Source organism: Neomonachus schauinslandi, chromosome 9 (genome assembly GCF_002201575.2).
Source record: "Neomonachus schauinslandi chromosome 9, ASM220157v2, whole genome shotgun sequence".
NCBI lineage: Eukaryota > Metazoa > Chordata > Mammalia > Carnivora > Phocidae > Neomonachus > Neomonachus schauinslandi.
The window spans coordinates 102,196,806-102,217,229 of NC_058411.1; the positions used below are offsets into that span (position 1 = coordinate 102,196,806).

A 20,424-nucleotide genomic window follows, 5' to 3' on the forward strand; every position below is an offset into this window, starting at 1 on the left:
AATAGGAGAATAAGTTTAGCTCTCTACATATTAAGTCTTTGTGGATTTGAGCTCTAAAATTGACATCTGTATATGAAACACAGTTCTAGGTGTAGACCAGCATGAATATCATTAGTTTTTGTGAATTGATTTGTGTTATATTGTTAGATAAATCTGTTTTGGATAATAAAATTAATTTGTAGTCATCAAATTAATTATGGGGCAATACAGCCAATTTTTAGTTGATACGGAGAGGGAAAAATTGACAAATGATTATTGAGAACCAATATGTATGCAAATTCAGTGCAGCTGTGCTCCATTTGATGTTCAGAAGATCTGTATTATGATTGTAATGGGCAGTTTTTTTCATATCTTAACATTACTGAAATAAGGCTCTGATTTATAATTTGTGTATGTATTTATATTTATGTGTGTATATATATACATATATATGTACATATATATACACACACACACACATATATATATATATATATATTTTTTTTTTAAAGAGCGAGAGCACACATATGCATAAGCTGGGGCAGGGAGGGCAGAGGGAAGGAGAGAATCCGAAGTAGCTCCAGGCTCAGCACAGAGCCCAACACGGGGCTCAGTCTCATGACCCTGAGATCATGACCTGAGCCGAAACCAAGTCGGATGCTTAACCAGCTGAGCCACCCAGGTGCCCCTAATTTGTATATATTTTAACGTAATGTTCTTTCTGCCAGCCCACCCCTGCTCCCATACACCCCATCCCCACACATTCTGAAGAGCCATTTTACAATCTGACATTGTTCTGCCTAAGTGACTGAGGGAGATTAGGATAGAACATACTAGAATAGTGTGCAGTATGGTTAGAGCCAAAATACCAGGGAACTTTAAAGCCAGGCATTGGAGTAGGGGTGGAATCATACTACGACAATTGATATCTTAAGAGTTTGCTTTAGTAGCAGCATATAGGATGAACTGGAAAATGCCTGCATTCAAGGAGACTTCACACTTTATAGTAGTTGGGTTGGATGAGATAGCAGTGAAATAAGGAAGAAAAAAATACATTTTCACAAAAGTTAAGAGGAGAATTAGTAGTACTTGATGCATTAGTGTCATTTAAGGTTTAGTTACAAACTGCAGAAATTGCCTCTGGCCATTTTAGGCAGAAAAAGAACTTAATGCAGGTCTGTTGGTAAGCTATTACTGGAGGGGTGGAAAATCAGGTCTGGAATCTAGACATCCAGGACCATTGCTGCAATTACCCCATGGAAGTCTGTCCCATAAGGATATCACTGCTTCCATAACATCACTGACCCATGACAACACACTGCCCAGTGTGTGACACCAAAGTTCCTATTACCAGCACTGTTAGAGGTGGGTGCTGGGTGAATGCTGCTGTTATTGCTGCCCCTGTACTCCAGATGATGCTCTTTGTCACCAAAAAGGATTTGGCACTGCCCAGCTTTGCATCACTAACTTCTGCTTCAAATAGGCAGAACCCAGGCCATGTACCTGAGCCCTGGCTGCAAGGGGGTTTTGAGAAAGCAAGTATCTGGCCTTTCCAACTTCCATACTGGGAGGCAGTCTCTTACCAAGACTCTTAAGGTGGGGAATTCCTCAAATACAGGGAGAGGGTTCAGGTACTAGGAAGTAAAAAATATGATTTGTATCTTAGGGACCTACTGGATGACAGGGGTTGAGCAAGAAGTTATTGAGATTCGCTGAGATATCAATCAGGTATTTGTGAGTATGGTATTGTATTGACAGATACAGATATTAAAGTTGTTTGGAGATGTTTCAGTTTAGTTAGTTATTGGAGGTATTTCATTCTAGCTACATACATAGAAAAACAAAATTAATAGTGACTTAAACATCCATTGTTTATATTCTCATGTAAAAGCTGGAGATTATCCATCTAGGGCTGTTTGCCACAATCATCAGGCTCCTTCTAGCTTTCTGTTCCACCAACCCTAGTGTAGGGCTGTCGTCCACATAGCTCAGACTGATGCTGGAGTGCCACCATTTCATCCTTCCAGCTAGAAGGAAGAAGGAAGGGGTTAATGAGAAGGACTGCTCTTTCTCTTCAAGGGAGTTTCTCAGAAGTTGAACACGCTCAAAGTTTTTTAGTCCAGGAGTTCTTTTGCCAAGCAAAAATTGAAAGTTCTATTCCTCTGAGAGAAGAGAAGAATGGGTATTGGAGGATCGTAGAGAGAGTATAGAGAGCAGCTTTAGTGCACATTGAATTTGAAGTGACAAGAGGACATCCAGGAGAAAATTCATCTTGGAAACTGGAGAAACCTGACTAAAAGTGGTCGTGAGAAAATCTGGCTTTCAGATTTGGATTTGGAAGTCCTGGTGTAGAGTTGAGTATTGAAGCTTTGTGGCCAGATGAACTGTCTGAGGCAGAGATGAGCAGATGGTCACACACTGAGGTCTGGGAAGTGTTCCTTGTGAGGGCAAGAAGGAAAACTGCAGGAAATGGAGAAAGGGAATCTGTTACTTGTTTTAAGTTTTTAAAAAATGTACATTTTAAAATAATTTGGTTTGTAACTTATCTATTGCTTTATTTTGCAAGTATGACATTACTTTGGCACAAAGTTCACCATATAGTTAAAAACTAGTTTTGTCTGTAATTACTGCAATTTATGTGGGTTTTTGAGATGCTCTTACTTAACTGTCAGAGTTAGTTTAGAAGAAACCAAACCCTTTTTATGTTTACATTTTTTATTATGAATTGTAGACAATTGGACATTATGCATTGAAACAGTAGCCTCTCACTAATGCCAGGGGTATTGTCCCTTCTTCTTTTCCAGGTCTTTGGTGGAAGAGTTTAGAAAGACACTCTGTGCTTTATGGCAAGGTAGCCAGACTGCATTTAGCCCAGAGTCCTTATTTTATGTTGTTTGGAAGATTATGCCAAATTTTAGGTAAGTATTACTTAATGAAGAATATTTAAAACATTAATATTAGTCTTTATGCTGTTCCTGGAACAGTTTCCTATGAAGTGGTGCTATTCTAAATAATAAGAAGGTATTTATTAAAGACTGGTTTTATTTTATTTTTTTATTTTTATTCTTTTAGAGCGGGGAGGGGGGAGGAGGGTTTGGGAGAGGGGCAGAGAGAGAATCTTAAACAGGCTGCATGCCTGGCGCACAGCCCGATGTGGGGCTCGATCCCACAACCCTAAGATCATGACCTCAGCTGAAATCAAGAGTCGGATGCTTAACCAACTCAGTCACCCAGGTGCCCCTTTTGTTTTGTTTTTAAAAGGAGAAGAACAGCAGTTGGATCGTTTGACTAGACAAATGTGTGTGTTTAAATAATACATAGACATTAAAAATGTCTTTAACAAATGGTAGGATATTTTGTTCTAAAAACAAAGCCCTTATAAGTAACTTATGTGCCCTTGTAAATAATTTAGGAACACATACTGGACAAAATTCCATTGATTCTTTCAAAATCTTATGATCATACACCATCATACACCATCTTGTTATTTCAACTAAAAAAAAAATCCAGATGTAATCTGTAGAAATGTGTGGTCTGAAATTCACTGTTCTGGGCTGGGTTCTGAAGTCAGGTCTGTTGGGATTCAGTTTGCAAACGGTAGCTGGGCCGCATCCTGATGTGGCTGTAGAGTCACTGTGTTTTCCTTGCTCTCTCTCTAGCTTCACTTGAGGAGGGAAACAGCCTTGCTGTCAGAGGAATCTGCCTCTTCTCCTAGGTTAGTCCTCTCGGTAGGGATGCAGGTAACGGCAGATTTGAGGCCCTGCAGGTGTTTGACAACAGCCTTTGCCACCTTCTGCTGATTTTGTCCTTCTGAAGCAGGTCTGTGCTCTTGCTAGTCAGGAGTTTGGCACCTAATGTACATCCCTCTCCTTTTGAAAAAAAAAAAACGAAAACACCCAGCATGCTGTATGTAGTAAGACTTAGTAGTTTATCTTGCTGTATTGCCTCATAGTGGTTTAGATATATTAGTAGTATAGAAAAATGTTTAAAAGATAGCACTGGGTGTTATATGCAAACAGTGAATCATGGAACACTGCATCAAAAACTAATGATGTAATGTATGGTGATTAACATAACATAATAAAAAAAAAAGGTAATAACCTCAAAGAACTGACATTTGTTGCCTTACTCGAGAAGTCTAGCCTTGAGGATCTGATGTGAGTGACTGTTGTTACCCCTGATCTTTGTTTTGACGGAAACTTCTTTTATATATCGTGACATTTAAATTTCCTCTCAGAAGAGACTAATTTTGCAAGGATTTTAAAGTTTCTTGACTCCAAGTAGGAAAGGTGGAAATGACTGCTAAGTTACCACTAACCAGTTTTGGACTTAATATAACATTTCTAATATAGTCTCCTAGTTAGACTCTTGATAGGGACTTAGTCTTTGTGTTTTATTATTATATAAAATTAGTTTTTATTGAATGCTACGTGTCTAGCACTTTAGGCCTTTTATATCTGATCTTCATTAAAAAACACAACCACAAAATTCCTGTCAAGGTAGGAAGTGTTAACTCCGTTTTAAAAAAGACAAAACTGAGACAGAGGAGGAAAAACTTGTTCAATCTTACACATCTAGTAGGTGTTAGGATCAGAGTTAGAACTCAGGTCTTTGTGGAATTGGTAAAGAATAGATGTGTCAGCAGTCATTTGTCCACATGCCTGAGTGAAGCGTACCAACTCACTTTATACTGTTCTGCTTGGTTCCCATGGTGACTCAGGTCCTTTATTCTTAAGCAGAGTTTAGAAACTGTATGAAACTTTTATTCAATAGAATTCTACCTTTCCTCAAAATCTGCCCACATCTCTGCCCTTTATATAAAGTTTCTATAGCTCAGCTGTGAGCATGATTTAATTTTTAGCTGCTTAATTTTGCCCATTCTGTATCCTTAGCAATGAAAGGAAAAAACTCTTGGAGAAGGTGACGAAGTTGAGGAGTTTCTGGAGTGATTCCTAATTCACATGAACTCTTAGATTCCTTAGTGACTGATGGGAGTAGAATGCCCGTGTATTCTTAGCAAGGCTTTCTCAGTTTCACAGTAATTGAGCTTGATCCCCATTTTCTTGTAATCGACGAATAATTTTCTTTTGATTAGATCTAGATCTTGAGATTGGGATAAAGCTTAAGTGTAAGGTCACTGCACAACACCCAGGGGTGAGGCAGGGAGATGTAGGGCTTTCTTCCTATAGCTGTTACTCCTATTAGGTATGCAGGGTAAAGTTCCTGTAACATGGCCTGCCTGTGTGGAAGTGCCGTGAGCCTTGAACTATGTTTCTGTTATATTTATGATCACAAAATAAATTTTTATTTATTTATTTATTTTAAAGATTTTATTTATTTGACAGAGAGAGAGACAGTGAGAGAGGGAACACAAGCAGTGGGGAGTGGGAGAGGGAGAAGCAGGCTTCCTGCCGAGCAGGGAGCCCGACAAAATAAATTTTTAAAAGAGGTTAGGAAGCGCATTTTCCTTGATTAACCTATGACAAGGTCTGGGGAATTTGATCCCTTGGAATGAAATATGGGGACTCTGAAATACACATGCATGTGGAAAGTAGGAACAACTTTCATTCATTAAGTAATGCAAAAAAAAAAATATATATATATATATATATATATAGTAAATGTAATTAACAGCTTTCGTATAGAAACCACCAAAACTGGGGCGCCTGGGTGGCTCAGTCGTTAAGCGTCTCCCTTCGGCTCAGGTCATGATCCCAGGGTCCTGGGATCGAGCCCCACATCGGGCTCCCTGCTCTGCAGGAGGCCTGCTTCTCCCTCTCCCACTCCCCCTGCTTGTGTTCCCTCTCTCACTCTCTCTCTCTCTCTCTCTCTCTCTCTCTGTCAAATAAATAAATAAATAAATAAATCTTAAAAAAAAAAAAAAAAAACCCACCAAAACTATTCTTTCTTTTTTCCCCACTCAAACCAAAACCCAATTACCCAGTGGTATAAACTTTTGCCAAAGTTTGGCCTTTCCAACATGCATATCTACTTACCACACTTCTTATGGCTTCCTAGTATGCCCTGCTTTTCCTGTCCCTTTCCTTTTCAGAAAAGTAACTTAAAGTTTATGGTTTTTTTTTTTTTTTTAAGATTTTACTTATTTCAGAGAGAGAGCACGTACTAGCAAGCAGAGGGGCAGAGTGGGATGGACAGAGAGAGAGGGAGAGAATCTCAAGCAGACTACACACTGCACTCGGAGCCCTATATGGGGCCTGATCGCAGGACCCTGAGATCATGACCTGAGCTGAAATCAAGAGTGGACGCTCAACCGACCAAGCCACCCAGATGCCACTAATTTTATGTTTTTTAAGTAGGTAAAATACAAATGGCTGAGAATTTCAAAAGGTAAAGAAAGGATATACAATGAAAGTTTTTTCTTTTACTTTATTTCCTAGCCCTTCATTTTGCTTTCTAAAAGCAGCCATATTTACTAGATTTTTGTTTATCCTTTTGTTGATATTCTGTGTGTGTGTGTGTATAATTTTAACATAAATGGTAACATACTTTTTTTCCTACTTTGAGGTAATTTGTACTAGTATCTAAATAACTTTCTTTCATTTTATGGCTGCATAATGTTATACTTTATGATTGTATCATAATTTATGTATAGTCCCCTGTCAGTGGTTATCTAGGTTGTTTCTTACCTTTTGCTGTTCCAGACAGTGCTGCAGTGGATAGTCTTATACATGCATATGCAAGGCTCTCAGAGAGCACTTGCTGGATCAAAACATATTTGCTTGGGGGTGCCTGGTTGGATCAGTTGGTAGAGCATGAGACTCTTGATTTCAGGGTCATGAGTTTGAGCCCCACATTGGACATAGAGATTACTTTAAAAAAAAAAAAAGATACTTGCTTTTAATTTTGATAGTCTTTTCTGCTAGACTTTTTTTTTACTCTTTGCTTTCCTTAACATGATTTTGTCTTTTTGTCTCTGTATCTTTGTCATGTTTGTCCTATGGGATTTGTCTTGACCTCTGTCTCCGTCTTTAACTTTAAGGTCCCGCTTAATGCTAACTCTCTAGGAAAATCTCTTGATAATTCAAATTGGGTCACGGTATTTATTCCCTTGCTTCTCATATCATTTATGCGCTATTTCTACTTTCACATAAACTTATTTAATATATTTGCCTTAACGTCCCAAGGAGTTTAGTTTTGTTTTTATCAGTTCTTATTGTAATTAATGTTTAAAAATGATAGGTGAATAAATTCCTAAAACCTTCTTATTTCTACTAGCTATTCTACTTGGCTTTGTAGAAAATATAAAAGATCTTTGTGGACAACAAATGGGTCTCTGCATGTGATATCTTAATAATCTTTCTAGGTATACTGATGATATTTTATAAGTAAGTGAAATTTTGAAGCTCTGGATTGTATAATTGGGAATTATAATAATTTATAATTAAATTTATAATATTAGTTCTTCTAAGAATTTTGCAGTCGTATGTTTTTTGTGTGTTTGTAAACAAAAACAGTTATTTTTGTCATTTTCATTTTCTGGTGTTTTTGTCTTGGAGAAACTCAGCTGTGGTTGATGCCACAAAATGGAGAGGAATAGCTAAATTTAATTGACTTTGGTATTATACACAATTTGGACAAAACAACAATATAGAATTCTTTTATGAATGTTAAAGATTTTTTTCTTAAAAGATACCTTAAAAATAAGAACAGAGCCTAAAATTATAGTGTGTCCTAGGTATTTTAGAAGTTTGTTCTAGAATGATAAAATTTGATAGGCATATCCTGTTCCTGATTGGTCTTTCCATCTTATACATTATGTACTGGTACTGCCAGAACGCAGAGAATAGTCAGTAATGCACAGGTGTATGTCCCAGTTAGGTGTGTTGGCATCATACAAGTATTTGTATGTGCCTGCATTCTGGGGTATCTGATTCAGTATTTGGATTGTCTGCTTTTCACACTTAACAAAGTAACATATTTTTTCATCATTCTCCATTGGGACATTTCTTTGTAAGATTTGGGTAAATACAGCTTGTCTCCTTGTGCCAAAAGTTGTGAAGAAACGGTTGCCCCTGTATTTCTACACGTTGTGTTTCAGCAACGTCCCTCTTTCTTGGCCCCTCGTTCAGAAGGGGTTCTTCATGATCTTTTGGACTTTTATATTTGCCATGTGCTCTCCAACCATTATTTCTCACAGCATCTTTATGACACAGAGTTTCTGTAAGCATTAAGAAGGAGGTAATCTTTACCTAAGGTTACAAACAAATTAAGAAACAGTATTAAAATTGGAGCCACTGTTATTTTCCTGTCTTCTTTTCTGTCTTAATTCCAGTCTGTCACAGAGATACCAGTTGGTTCTTTATAAATCCATTTCCTCACTGTTTTACCAGCACTTGTTTGGGTGGTATCACTGAGATAATTTGTATACAAAACATAAACATTGAACCTAAATGTGAGGAGTGTTCCTTTTACACGATTACCAAGGAAGAGAGACCTAAGTTGACTACCAACAAAATTTTGAGGCTCCAGATTGCATAACTGGGAAATAATTGAAAAGATAACTGAAGTTTGTTTAATTTAACTTACTAAATAGTATTTTTTTTTAAGATTTTCAGGTAAGTCAGTGAAGCTATTATTTGTTTAAAAATAGAGTTGTGAATGTCTGTTTAGTCAGAATCAGAAAAATTTCCTAGTCTTAGAAGAAGCTGACTTCGTGTTTTTTTTGGTAAAGACCACAAATTGAAGCATACCTTTATAAAACAGCTGAGTGTTCCATGATTTCATGTAGGTAAAAAATATATATATGTATTTCTAATGGTAAAGGAAACAATAGAAAATAATATGTTTTGATATAAGAAAAGAGAATCAAAGGAGTCATGGTGTGGTTGGAAACATTCATGAATGTACATTAGGCATTGTTTTTTAAAAAGGGATGGATATGTATTTGCTGAAAGTGCAAATCAACATAACTACAAAGTACTGGTTTCATGATCCATTTTAGAAAAATGATTAGATACTAGTTTATTTTGGTGAGAAAATAAAACTATTTTTATATGTGATAGAATTTCAAATGTGACCTAAGATACCTAAGATACCTCTTACCTTTGAGTCATAAAAAAAATGGATATTGTGATGAAAAAGTTTAAAGCACCTCTGTAGATATGTAAAGGATCTAACAATTTTGAAAACTTTAGACTGAATTTTAACATTTTTTTTTTATAGGAGTCTTAGAAGAACTACTTGAACATATATTGAGACTCAGTTGTTAAGTAGTTCAGAAAAAGTTACAGTGAAATGCTAAAGTGACTTCTGACTTAAGTTCCATTGGTTAGGTGGTTCTGACTTAAGTTCCATTGGTTAGGTGGATGGTTTTCATAATTTATGATTTCCACGAGAAATCTTAGGGAAAGGGGAGAAATGTATATTGAGGGAAACTCTGGTTGAAAGACATCCATGGAACCATTGCCTGGAAGAGTGGTGGTAGTTTTGACTCAAGACCAAGCCAGAAAAACTTGTGATTTAAAAGATAAAGGGAACCTTCCATTTTGGCAGAATGTAGGCAGAAATCTTTTCTATCTAGAGTTTTATCAAGTACTTTACATGTATATCATTGCTTGATTTATTTTATCTACATAAACCTCTATAACCTTTAAGTGTGCCAATTTCATTTTCTGTCAGCCTTCACTTGTCATGGTCTGTATTATTATAAGAATTCCATATAGGGGCGCCTGGGTGGCTTAGTCAGTTGAGCGTCTGACTCTTGATTGCAGCTCAGGTCATGGTCTCAGGATCTTGAGATCGAGCCCCCAGTCGGGCTCTTCACTGGGTATGGGGCCTGTTTAAGAGTCTCTCTCTCTCTCCCTATCCTCCTCCTCCCTTCCTTCTTTGGTGCTTGCTCTCTCAAAAAAAAAAAAAAAATTCCATATCCTTTCCTGTCTGAATGTAGTATAAGAAATAACCTAAGAATATGTTGTTGCTTATATTCAAGTTTTAGGCTAGAGCATAATTGTATATAAGTCAATGCATTTTTTAAAGTATTTATATGAAAAATGTCTTTTGAATCAGAGATTAAGATCCGAGTATAGACTCTTCAGAAAGTTTTTCTTCCTTTCAGCCAGTGTTAAATTAGTATCTTTCAGTCTAAAAAATTGGTTTTAAATTCCTTATCTCTTATAAGGGTGGTTTATAAGACCAAGGTTTCTGCTGAGGGCAAGATGTGACATTTTAACATTTGAGCATCTTTTGGAGAGGCCATGTGGGATAGTGGGAAAACCAGAGTCCATCCCACCTCTGTTACTCTCTTGTTGTAGGACTTAGGCATGACACGCACCCCTTCTCCTGCCCCTCAATTTTCTTCATCTCTAAAGTGAGGTCAGTTGAGATCACTACACCTCTGATTAGCTCTAATATTCTGTGTTTTCAGATTTGTTTTAGTAGAATTTTTCCTTGTAGAGAAATTTGAGAAATTTTCTTTGAAGAGAAATTTTTCTTGAAGAGAAGTAAAACCTGGCACAAGTGGGGATGAATGGTCAGGGAGCCTCACTGTGCTGAGTGCAGGGCTGCAGCCCTTCGTAGCACTTTGCCTTCCTGCATGTTTGGCTGGGCATGTGGAGCCTCCCCAGTGACGACCTGCTTCTTTTTGCTTTAAGGGGTTATCAGCAACAGGATGCCCATGAATTTATGCGCTACCTTTTGGACCACCTGCACTTGGAACTCCAGGGCGGTTTCAATGGTGTTTCCCGCTCAGCAATTCTACAGGAGAATTCTACTCTATCTGCAAGTAACAAATGTTGCATGTAAGATGTAGTTCCCTTCTCTTTTTTTTAGGAGGACCTCAGACATTTCTGTTGGTGTTATTGTTTATTAGATTTATAATGGAAGGTGGAGAGTTTTCCTGGACTTTTGCTGAAACTTTTGTGTACTTAAATTTTATACCCAAGTGGACTAGCACAGGCCTCCTGCTTCCATACCAGAGGCATCTTGTACTTGCCTCTTGGTATAGTCCTAATTGTTTTTGGTATAGACTATTTTAAAAGTTGAGGAACAACAGAAAATATTTTGTACAGTTTAGCACTTGAAAATTCCCTGCCAAATGTATGAAATAATATTTGGGAGACTTAATTTTCTATACTAAAATAATTATATTTATTCACTAGAAACAGTCTTAAAAATATTTTGAATGTGAATTTTCCTAAAATATATTTGTTCTTTAATTAAATTGAAGCATTTGTAAGTTCTCAGAATTTTTCTTGCCTCTCAATATGAACAAATCAAACCTTTTAGATTGCTTTCCTAGGTACTAATACCCCAAAATATACATTGAGATTAGAAAGCTTATTTTGCTTGAGGTAGGGATGATTTACTGTTATTTCAGTCTGATTTTAATTGTAGTCTCCTTTTGTTAAAATTTTTTGAAAAGTTTTGTTTTGACCTGTGCAGGAAAGGGATTTACAAGACAAACTCCCCAAAGACAGAAAGAAAAGAGTAAGTAATGTATAGGGATCACCATATTGTATTGCCTTGCAGTTCACAAATCTGATGTAGTGTTAAGTTAGGGTCCTTTTAATGACAGAGCAGCCTCATCGATCATCTGGCCATATCAGAGAAGGGCAACCGTTTGAATTGCTATACTTTTCAAAACGTTTGGCTCTCTAGGTCCTGATAACTATGGTTCCAGTCAGAATCCAGTACAGAAGGGGAGGGATCTGTGACCTGGTAGAATTATTCTTGCTGCTAGCACCAAGTTAAAAGTAGTATTATATTAAGTGAAAAATTCTGCTTTGTATTTTATGATGGCCTTTCATACACTAAGAATATTGAACTGGGCTCTATCAAGGATAGTCTGTGTGAAGTAAGAGGGTATATGTCTTTATTATTTTATTTGATGCCCAAGGCACCGTCATGGAGTCACATTGTGTAATAGTCCTAGGATGATACGGAAAACTCTAGTAACTAATGAGTTTTCCGTATTAACCCATATCTTTTCATGATAGTTTAAAGAGTAGTAATTTTAGGTTCCATTAGTGAGATAGGAACAGAAAGAAAAAAATTATCATATTTGCTAAAACTACAAAAAAAGTCTCCTGTGCAATATCTGTGTTTACTTGTGTAAACACATCCAGCGCTACTGAAGGTGGGGATGGTAGAAATAAATGACAGAGCTGTTCTTTTTAGTACATAGAAAATCATTACTGCTAATATAAAAGACCCTAGCAGTGTAAGAGTCTGTCCAAGTAATAGTTAAACACTCTTGGTATACAGTTATAATAAAGGGGAAATCAATTTTGAAATCATTTATGGATCTTGTTTTCAGTCATTGTATACCTAACTTAATGCCATACACATCAGATAGCCAAGACTAGATGAGTATCCTTTTCTCAGAGGAAGAAATTATAAAGGAAGAACTACATTGAGTCTAAATGTACTGCTTTTTACTAAAGCAGTTTCCATTTTAATTAAGGGCAGTATTGTATGTGAACATCAATATGAGAGGATCATAGTCCCTTGATTCCAGTAGTTTATTTGGTGTGCCCTTTGTTTATGACATAGTTCTTAAACCTGAACCCTGAAATAGCTGTTACATCAGATAGTTCCAATCATCTTCCCTTTTTATTTTTTTATTTTTTTAATTTTTTTTATTTTTTTCTCAAAGATTTTATTTATTTATTTGAGAGAGGGAATGAGAGACAGACAGCAGGAGAGGGAGGAGGGTCAGAGGGAGAAGCAGACTCCCTGCTGAGCAGGAAGCCCGATGCGGGACTCGATCCCAGGACTCCAGGATCATGACCTGAGCCGAAGGCAGTCGCTTAACCAACTGAGCCACCCAGGCGCCCTCATCTTCCCTTTTTAATTTACTAAAGCTGTGTATCTTATGAACAGCTTTTTTAAAAAAAAGATGAAGCTGCAGTATATTTCTTTTGCCAGTAAAGAATGGAAGCCCTTTCATGGAAAAGGAAGCAGACTTTTAAAATAATATAATTGCTTGAGTAGCTTTTGTCGATCTCATCGTGGCAGTGGGTTTAATTTGGAGAAACTCAAAAGTACAGTTCAGTGTATTAGGAGTATGATTGTTTGCAAGTGAGAGAAACCACCTCAGATTGCTATAAGCAAAAAAAGAGCATTTACTGACTTAAGTAACTGCATACATAAGTGCACAAAGGTTAATATATGTTTGCTGTAGTACTATTAATGATAGCAAACAACTGAAACAACCTGGAAAACCATAATATTATATGGCTAAATTTTTTTTTTTTTTTTAAGATTTTATTAGAGAGAGAGAGACAGCGAGAGAGGGAACACAAGCAGGGGGAGTGGGAGAGTGAGAAGCAGGCTTCCTGCAGAGCAGGGAGCCCGATGTGGGGCTCGATCCCAGGACCCTGGGATCATGACCTGAGCTGAAGGCAGACGCTTAACGACTGAGCCACCCAGGTGCCCCTATTATATGGCTAAATTAAGAAAAGGAGCATAGTGTTAAGAGCTGTGTGACTCTGGACCAAGCTGGAACTCAGCTTCCTGGTCTGTAAAATGGGGATAATGGTATCTGCTTCATAGCTTTGTTCTGAGGATTAACTGATTTAATACATGGAAAGTACTTTGAATGGAGTTCGGCACAGAGTAAGTGCTGTTGTAAGCGTTTGCTAATCATGCTTTCATGGTATACTTTCTTGGTGGTTCTTGCGTCCAATCTGTGTTCATACTGTGGCATGCCAATCTGCTGTCAAAAAGGGTGAGGTCCATGTTCAAGATATATACTTTAAAAAAAAATAAAAGCAGAAGGCAGGTGCGGTCCTAATTATTACGCTAATAAAAGAGCCTTGAAACAATTTAAGGGCTTTCTTTTTGGGAAACATCTGTCTGAGCACTGTACAGATACACCCCATTTCATCTTCACACCAGGCCTCTGCGGTAGGTTAGATACTATTCCTGCTGAACATCTGGTGAAGCTGAGGCACAGAGAAGCTAGTCACATTAGGGCAGTTGGTTTTGTATCGTTCTTAAAGTGGTATATTCCTGATCTCAACAAGGAAATTATTTACAATATTGTTTTAAGTGAGCTTAAAAGCCTTGTTGATAGTAACATCTAGCACTTCAACTGTGAAGTCATGCCTCCACCAGTAATTACTAAATATGTATTAAATTTCTTTACCTCTTTTTCCCCAATCTGACAGCTGACCATCTAAAAAGTCTAAAACTATCTCTGAGCGAGGTTATTCAAAGTAAAGTAATTGAGAGCATTCCCTGTGAGAGGCCTTGCAAAAATTTATAAGGTGGTTTCTCTTTTGTGAGGAAAGGGGTCCCCTTTGCCCTGAGTATAGGCATGTATGTCATCTGTTTGTTAGTAATGGCAAATGTCCAGTCAGTGTTAGTGGCTCTTGGAGAAATTAGGGGGATTGAAAGTGGGGCTGTGGAGAGGCCAGTGGCTTAAACCTTTTATCTAGTATACCTCTGTATAGCTTTAAAGTTTTTGTATTATTTCATAATTTAAATAAAATTAAATAAATGATATACATATTCCCCCCAAAGAAGTATAGCAGCTTTTATACATATTTATTTTAGTTTTTTACTGATATATTTTCCTGTGTGGTGATTTTCTTTAGAAATGGAGCATCTACGGTTGTCACAGCTATATTCGGAGGTATTCTCCAAAATGAGGTTAACTGCCTCATATGTGGGACAGAATCTAGAAAGTTTGATCCATTCCTAGGTAAGACATATTTGGCATGTGGTGATATGATATTGTATTAAAATTTTAATGTTTCCTTTGAAAAGACAGTATGAGATAATTGTAAGAATACATCAATTTTTGAAATTCTTTTCTAAGTGTCACATATGCCTTTAACAGCTATTTTCCTATTTCCTTTTAAGACCTTTCATTAGATATTCCAAGTCAGTTCAGAAATAAGCGCTCTAAGAATCAAGAAAATGGACCTGTTTGTTCATTACGAGGTAAAGATACTTTAATGTTGTAGAATTCTTATTCCCTCCGAAATAGCTGAATAGACTCAAACTCCATCCATCTGTGCTATGTTGTTAACTGTTTGAATGAATTTGCATTACTATTTAACAGGGTCAAACCTGAATGTCTCTTCCTCTCAGAAAGAAAGAAAAAAAAATTGGTGCCAGAGATATTAAGGCAAGCATAAGATATTTCTCACCTTTTTCTTTAATACTCATTTTAAAATCGAGTGTCTGTAACAAACTGCTTCTGACTTAATAGAACTTATTCTGTGGATGTCCACTAGTATCCATGGGAGGAAAGAATACTTAGCTAAGTTTAATAAGTTATGGTGTTATTCTTTGCTATGATTAATAATTTTAGAAATCTGTTGATGATACATCTGTTGGTTAAGCCTGAGGCTCTGCTTTTAATTGAAAACTGTGAGATTTGGAACAGATTTTTTCCTGGATTAGTGTTAACTGCCTTTGTCAAGGCAAAAAGACCGATCTTTGACCAGTCACTAAAGTGATTAATCGTTCTTGTTGGTCATAAAAAGAAACTAGGATAGGAAAGAGAGGGCCTAGTGTGTGTTCTATCATTAAGTAACTCTACACTGAAGGCAAATAACATAATTTCTACCCTGATTTGTCTGTTGACTAAAAGTAATTTTTTCTTCAACTGTTCTAGAGAATTTTGTCGTAAGGATTTGTATATGTATATATACACACACACAGTCTTTTCCTATAGGAGATTGTAATTGGTCCAAAACTGCACTGTCCACTGTGAAGTCACAGATGGTTGGTAACATGTAAATTAAAATTAAAAATGCAGTTGCTTAGTTTCGCTAACCATATTTTAGGTGATCAGTAACCACATGTGACTAGTGGCTATTGTATTGGACAGCACAGATGCAGAACATTTCCATTATTGCAGAAAGTTTTATTGGGCAGTACTGCTCTAGAATCAAATTATTCTACTGCCGCTCACTTGTTCTCAGAAAAAAAAAAAAATCTAGTAAAAATATAACTTGGGGTTGGGACAGGCAGAATTCTGTGTCACAGGTGCACTGGGCAGCATTGGGCTTGTTAAAAGAGGAGTAGCAGAGGTCTTGCTTGTAGCCCCATTCCTCAGATAGTTTCTTAAATATACTGGACTACTGTAAGACAGAAAAATAACTCCGTATATGAAAACATTTTGTAGATATTTTCAGTTGTTCCCCACCTTTGCAGCAGTGTTGATGGTCTCTTTTGAACAGGAGTACAGGAGAAATTTAAGGAAGCCCCATCCATTCCTCTTCCCTCTAAAATAGATGGTTTTGAAATACAGGTTTTGAAAATATCACAGTATACTTGGTATCAAATATGAGATTACAAATATGAGATTATTTTCTCTTTATATTGATGGCATGAAAGTACAAGCTAACCTAATCATAAAACAAACATTTGGTCATTTAGAGAGGAAAGCAGTGAGAGATTATTAAAGGAATTAGCCTCGGGCGCCTGGGTGGCTCAGTCGTTAAGCGGCTGCCTTCGGCTCAGGTCATGATCCCAGAGTCCTGGGATCGAGTCCCACATCGGGCTCCCTGCTCAGCGGGAAGCCTGCTTCTCCCTCTCCCACTCCCCCTGCTTGTGTTCCTGCTCTCGCTGTCTCTGTCAAATAAATAAAATCTTAAAAAAAAAAATAAATAAAGGAATTAGCCTCAAACTCTATAATCTGAACTGGATATGGCTTCATTTTATAATTTTTTCAAACATTCCTTAACATAAATGTGTGGATATGTATTTGAACAATATTTCCTAAATAAAACTAAGTGGAGATGATCTTTGGAAGACCCAGAGCCATTGGTTTCTTCAGGCTTCTTTCTTCCTTCTGCACTGTGTCCCCCCCATTCTGCATTGGTCATATAACATGGTTCTTATTGTCCCCTGTAGCATTTCACTTACTACCTATCCCAGAATGCTTTAATATTGAGAGACCTTACTTTCTTGAGACTGTCCAGGAGGAGATTGTATGACAGAGCTTAAGTGGTTGGTTGGTACCACAAACAAGTGGCAAATGGCATTTGCCTTGCTTCCCAAGTCGCATTAGACTCACTGAAATTTGATGTGATTGGGATTTAGCTTCAGGGGGCCCAGACCATCCTGAGGGGTTTCAGGCTTGGCTGGAAACAGGTTTCCTGCATTCTCAGAGGGCTTTCCTTTGAATTTTCAGACTTGATTTTTATGTTGTTAAAGAGCTTACTGTTGGCTTAAAAAACTAGATGGTAGAGTCATTCTTTCTGTTTACCACTATTATCAATTAAGGGTACTACTTTTTTTGGACATCCAGAGTGTGATGAATTTTAATTGATATATGCATTTCTTTATTAAACAGATAGAGTCGTAATCGATTACATTTTACATGCTTTTACATGCTTTAATGCAAGGATTACTTGTGTGCTTTTTGGAATGTTAATTGACAAGCTTCGTTTTCATTTAGAAAGGAGTGATGATGGTGAGAAAGATCCCTGGAATTTGAAATTATTTACCTAAAAACATGCATATTCGGAGAGGCTAAGATAATCCTAAAGCTGACAAAGATACCATAAAAAAGGATATTATTCTAGACCAAAGAATCTCATATAAAATTAGCTAATACTGTAGTAAAATAACAGATCAAGTAGGATTTCTTCCAACCATATAGGACTGCTATATCGGGAAAGAAGAATTTTCTCTGGCCGTCGAAGTCCTTCTAGCTGGACTAAGAACCAAGTTGACATGAGGCAGATGAGGAGGAGAGGATCAGATTTAATTTCGTATGTATGGGGAATCCACACAGACATGAAATTCTGAAGACCAGCAACATGAGCCTTCTATGAGTTAAGGAGAAGGGGTAGGAGTCTGAGGATACAAAGGGGAGAAAGACCATTAGCAGGAAGGTGAGAGGAAATGTTTGGAGAATAAAGTTTGTCCTCTTAGGCAGGTAAGTTTCTTTGGTAAAGCGGAATCTCTTAACAGTCACTTCTTGGTACAGGCTCTCCCTTCCAATGTAAATTTAGGCCGTTGAGGCGGAAGCCTGAATTTGCTGGGTTTTGTTTGCTTTTAACTCAAAATAATATTCATGCCAAAGTGGCCCATTTGGGGTGTCCTGCCCTGGGCTCCTGCAGTTTCCTCCTCCGAAACTTCCCTGAAATTTCACACATTAAAATTGAGCTAGCCGATTGTTTGGTCTTATTGAACCAGTCCTGGCAATAGGTCAGTTCAGACTCATTTCGGGAGGCAGTGATGCAAGTTAGGCCTAAGGTTCAAGCAATCAGGTATTAAATAAGAGGCATTTCTATGGAAACAAAAACACTGGTTACTGATTGGATCAAATTATAAACCAATTTCTGAATTTTGAGGTTAGTCAAGAAGATTTTTAGATGTTAAGCTTGAACCATCTTTAGTGCGCAGTGGCAGTCTGACGGATTTTCCTGGTTTGTAGTTCAAATGTCTCTGGTGATCGTTTTGAGTGGCCCACAGAGCAACAGGCATGAAGATTGCTGTTGTGGTGATTTCTCCGAAGTTTACATAAGTTTGTAGGGCTTCTTAGTTCTCGGATAAATCCAACATAGAAGCTTGGAAGAAAAATTAAAAACGTTACTTTGGAGAATTATAATCAAGCACTGGAGGAAATTAGAAGAAATCAAGATCTAGTCCAGTTTCTAATGAACAGTATTACAGTTTAATATTTACTCAGATGTTACTGAAACCTATTTTCTCTATAATCACCCTTTATAGATAGCCAAATGAATACTAATTTGTTTGCAAAATAAGTCGTTTCAAAAAAACTTGGCCTGATCATTTACATGAGTGTGGCAAGAATAGCAGTTGATTAGGTAGATTCTTTAAAACCTGCTGGACCTTTTTCAAGATTGAAGTTTTAATAGCCTTTTGAGGCCAGAAGCCAAGCCAGATACTTGCTGTCAGAACTTCTGCTGCAATACCTATAGATTTGGGTGAATTCCTCTCTGCTCGAGGTCTCCAAAGTATTCTGAGGTTCCTGTATTTGCCAGGGAGTGCGAACCTTTACTCACCTGGTAAGGCAGCTGGGAACTCTGTAAGCAGGGTAACAAACTGGTACTTCTGGGGGCTTTACTGGCTTCTTAAAGTTAACCTGGTTCCTTCAAGCTGTCTGGTCATAGCTGAGGTTATGCATCTCTCTCTCAAATAGGACACTCCAGTCAAAGCCTTGGTTACATAACAAATGTTTCCAATTGTGTCCTGTTATAAGGAGAACAGAATTGTATTGAACTTATGCAAATAAATATAAGAATAATAAGAATACCTAGAGTTTCTGAATTCCGGAGAGTTCAGGTAGGGAGAAGGATAAAGATATATTCTGTTAAATTGCTCTAAGTCAATTAGCTTAAGAGAATTTAAAATCTGGAAAAACAAAGCATTTTAGAAAGGCAGCAATGTTTTAAAAAGTCATAAAGAACTAAAAAGGATAATTTTAATTTTTCAGTTCCATATTATTGTTTTGCTTAAATCCAGTTTTTCCACTAGTTCAGAAATTCTTACCAGTTTTATGAATTTAGGCACATTTGCAATACCATCAGAGCAAAATAGTAACTGTATTAGAGTTCATTATGATGCAGTTGACAAGGAAATTTTGACTCCCAACACATAACAACGTACTAGGACATCAAGTTTCTCAGAGTTTTATACAGTTTTAGAACACTTAACATATCTACATAAATATAATCTAAGAGACCTATCTGGAACACCTTAGATTATGGTCAAAAGACTTCATTTTAGGATCTGATTTTAGGAAATATGTTAAAAAACATTGAACAGGGGTGCCTGGGTGGCTCAGTCGGTTAAGCGGCTGCCTTCAGCTCAGGTCATGATCCCAAGGTCCTGGGATCGAGCCCTGCATCGGGCTCCCCGCTCAGTTCCCTCTTGTGTTGCCTCTCTCCTGTCTCTCTGTCAGATAAATAAAATCTTAAAAAAAAAAAAAACATTGAACAGTTTGAACATTTGATTAACAGGATCACAGGTCATTATGAAACGATATTTAATTACCTAACCAAAAGATTTCAAAAGGCAAAAATATAGAACCTTACATAATTTTGAGCAAAATTTAGCTTTAATATTAAGACTCAGTTTTCTTAAAGAATCAAAGACTCGATAAATTATTTTGGCAAAACACAGAATCCTTGATTTCTAAACAGATAATAGAATTTTCTTTTCCTTTAAAAGTTAAGAGCAGATCTGTAATTTGTCCTTTTAACAAAAAAATTTCAATTTTGATATTAAAACTTATTAATTGTATCCTAATCTCAGCCAGTACTGATCACACATAAAATCCCTTTCCAAAGATTCCTTTTTCCATAAACCTTCTGGAACTTTATTTTTAACATTCAGCTCTTGTTCTGAGTTCTCCCCTCTTCAATTTTCTTAACAAAAATGTATTTCTGTTTTCTACTAAAAACACTTCGTTCTTTCCTTGCATAGGGAATTGTTTCCCTTATTATTTCTAGTAGTCTTAATTACATTTATTAGAATTCTTAACTCTTAGAAACC

The 20,424-nt window shown here is 36.9% G+C and overlaps 1 protein-coding gene across 3 annotated transcripts in view; it reads left to right on the plus strand.

Annotated features, from left to right (window-relative positions):
- The window catches only part of USP3 (ubiquitin specific peptidase 3), a 110,243-nt gene that overhangs the window by 60,788 nt on the left and 29,031 nt on the right, over nucleotides 1-20,424 (plus strand). For all 3 annotated transcript variants that reach the window (XM_021694047.2, XM_044918320.1, XM_021694046.2), the window contains 4 exons: nucleotides 2,784-2,897; nucleotides 10,590-10,736; nucleotides 14,538-14,644; nucleotides 14,806-14,886. In XM_021694047.2, the coding sequence (XP_021549722.1) occupies nucleotides 2,784-2,897; nucleotides 10,590-10,736; nucleotides 14,538-14,644; nucleotides 14,806-14,886 (449 nt within the window). The remainder of the gene's footprint in view (nucleotides 1-2,783; nucleotides 2,898-10,589; nucleotides 10,737-14,537; nucleotides 14,645-14,805; nucleotides 14,887-20,424) is intronic.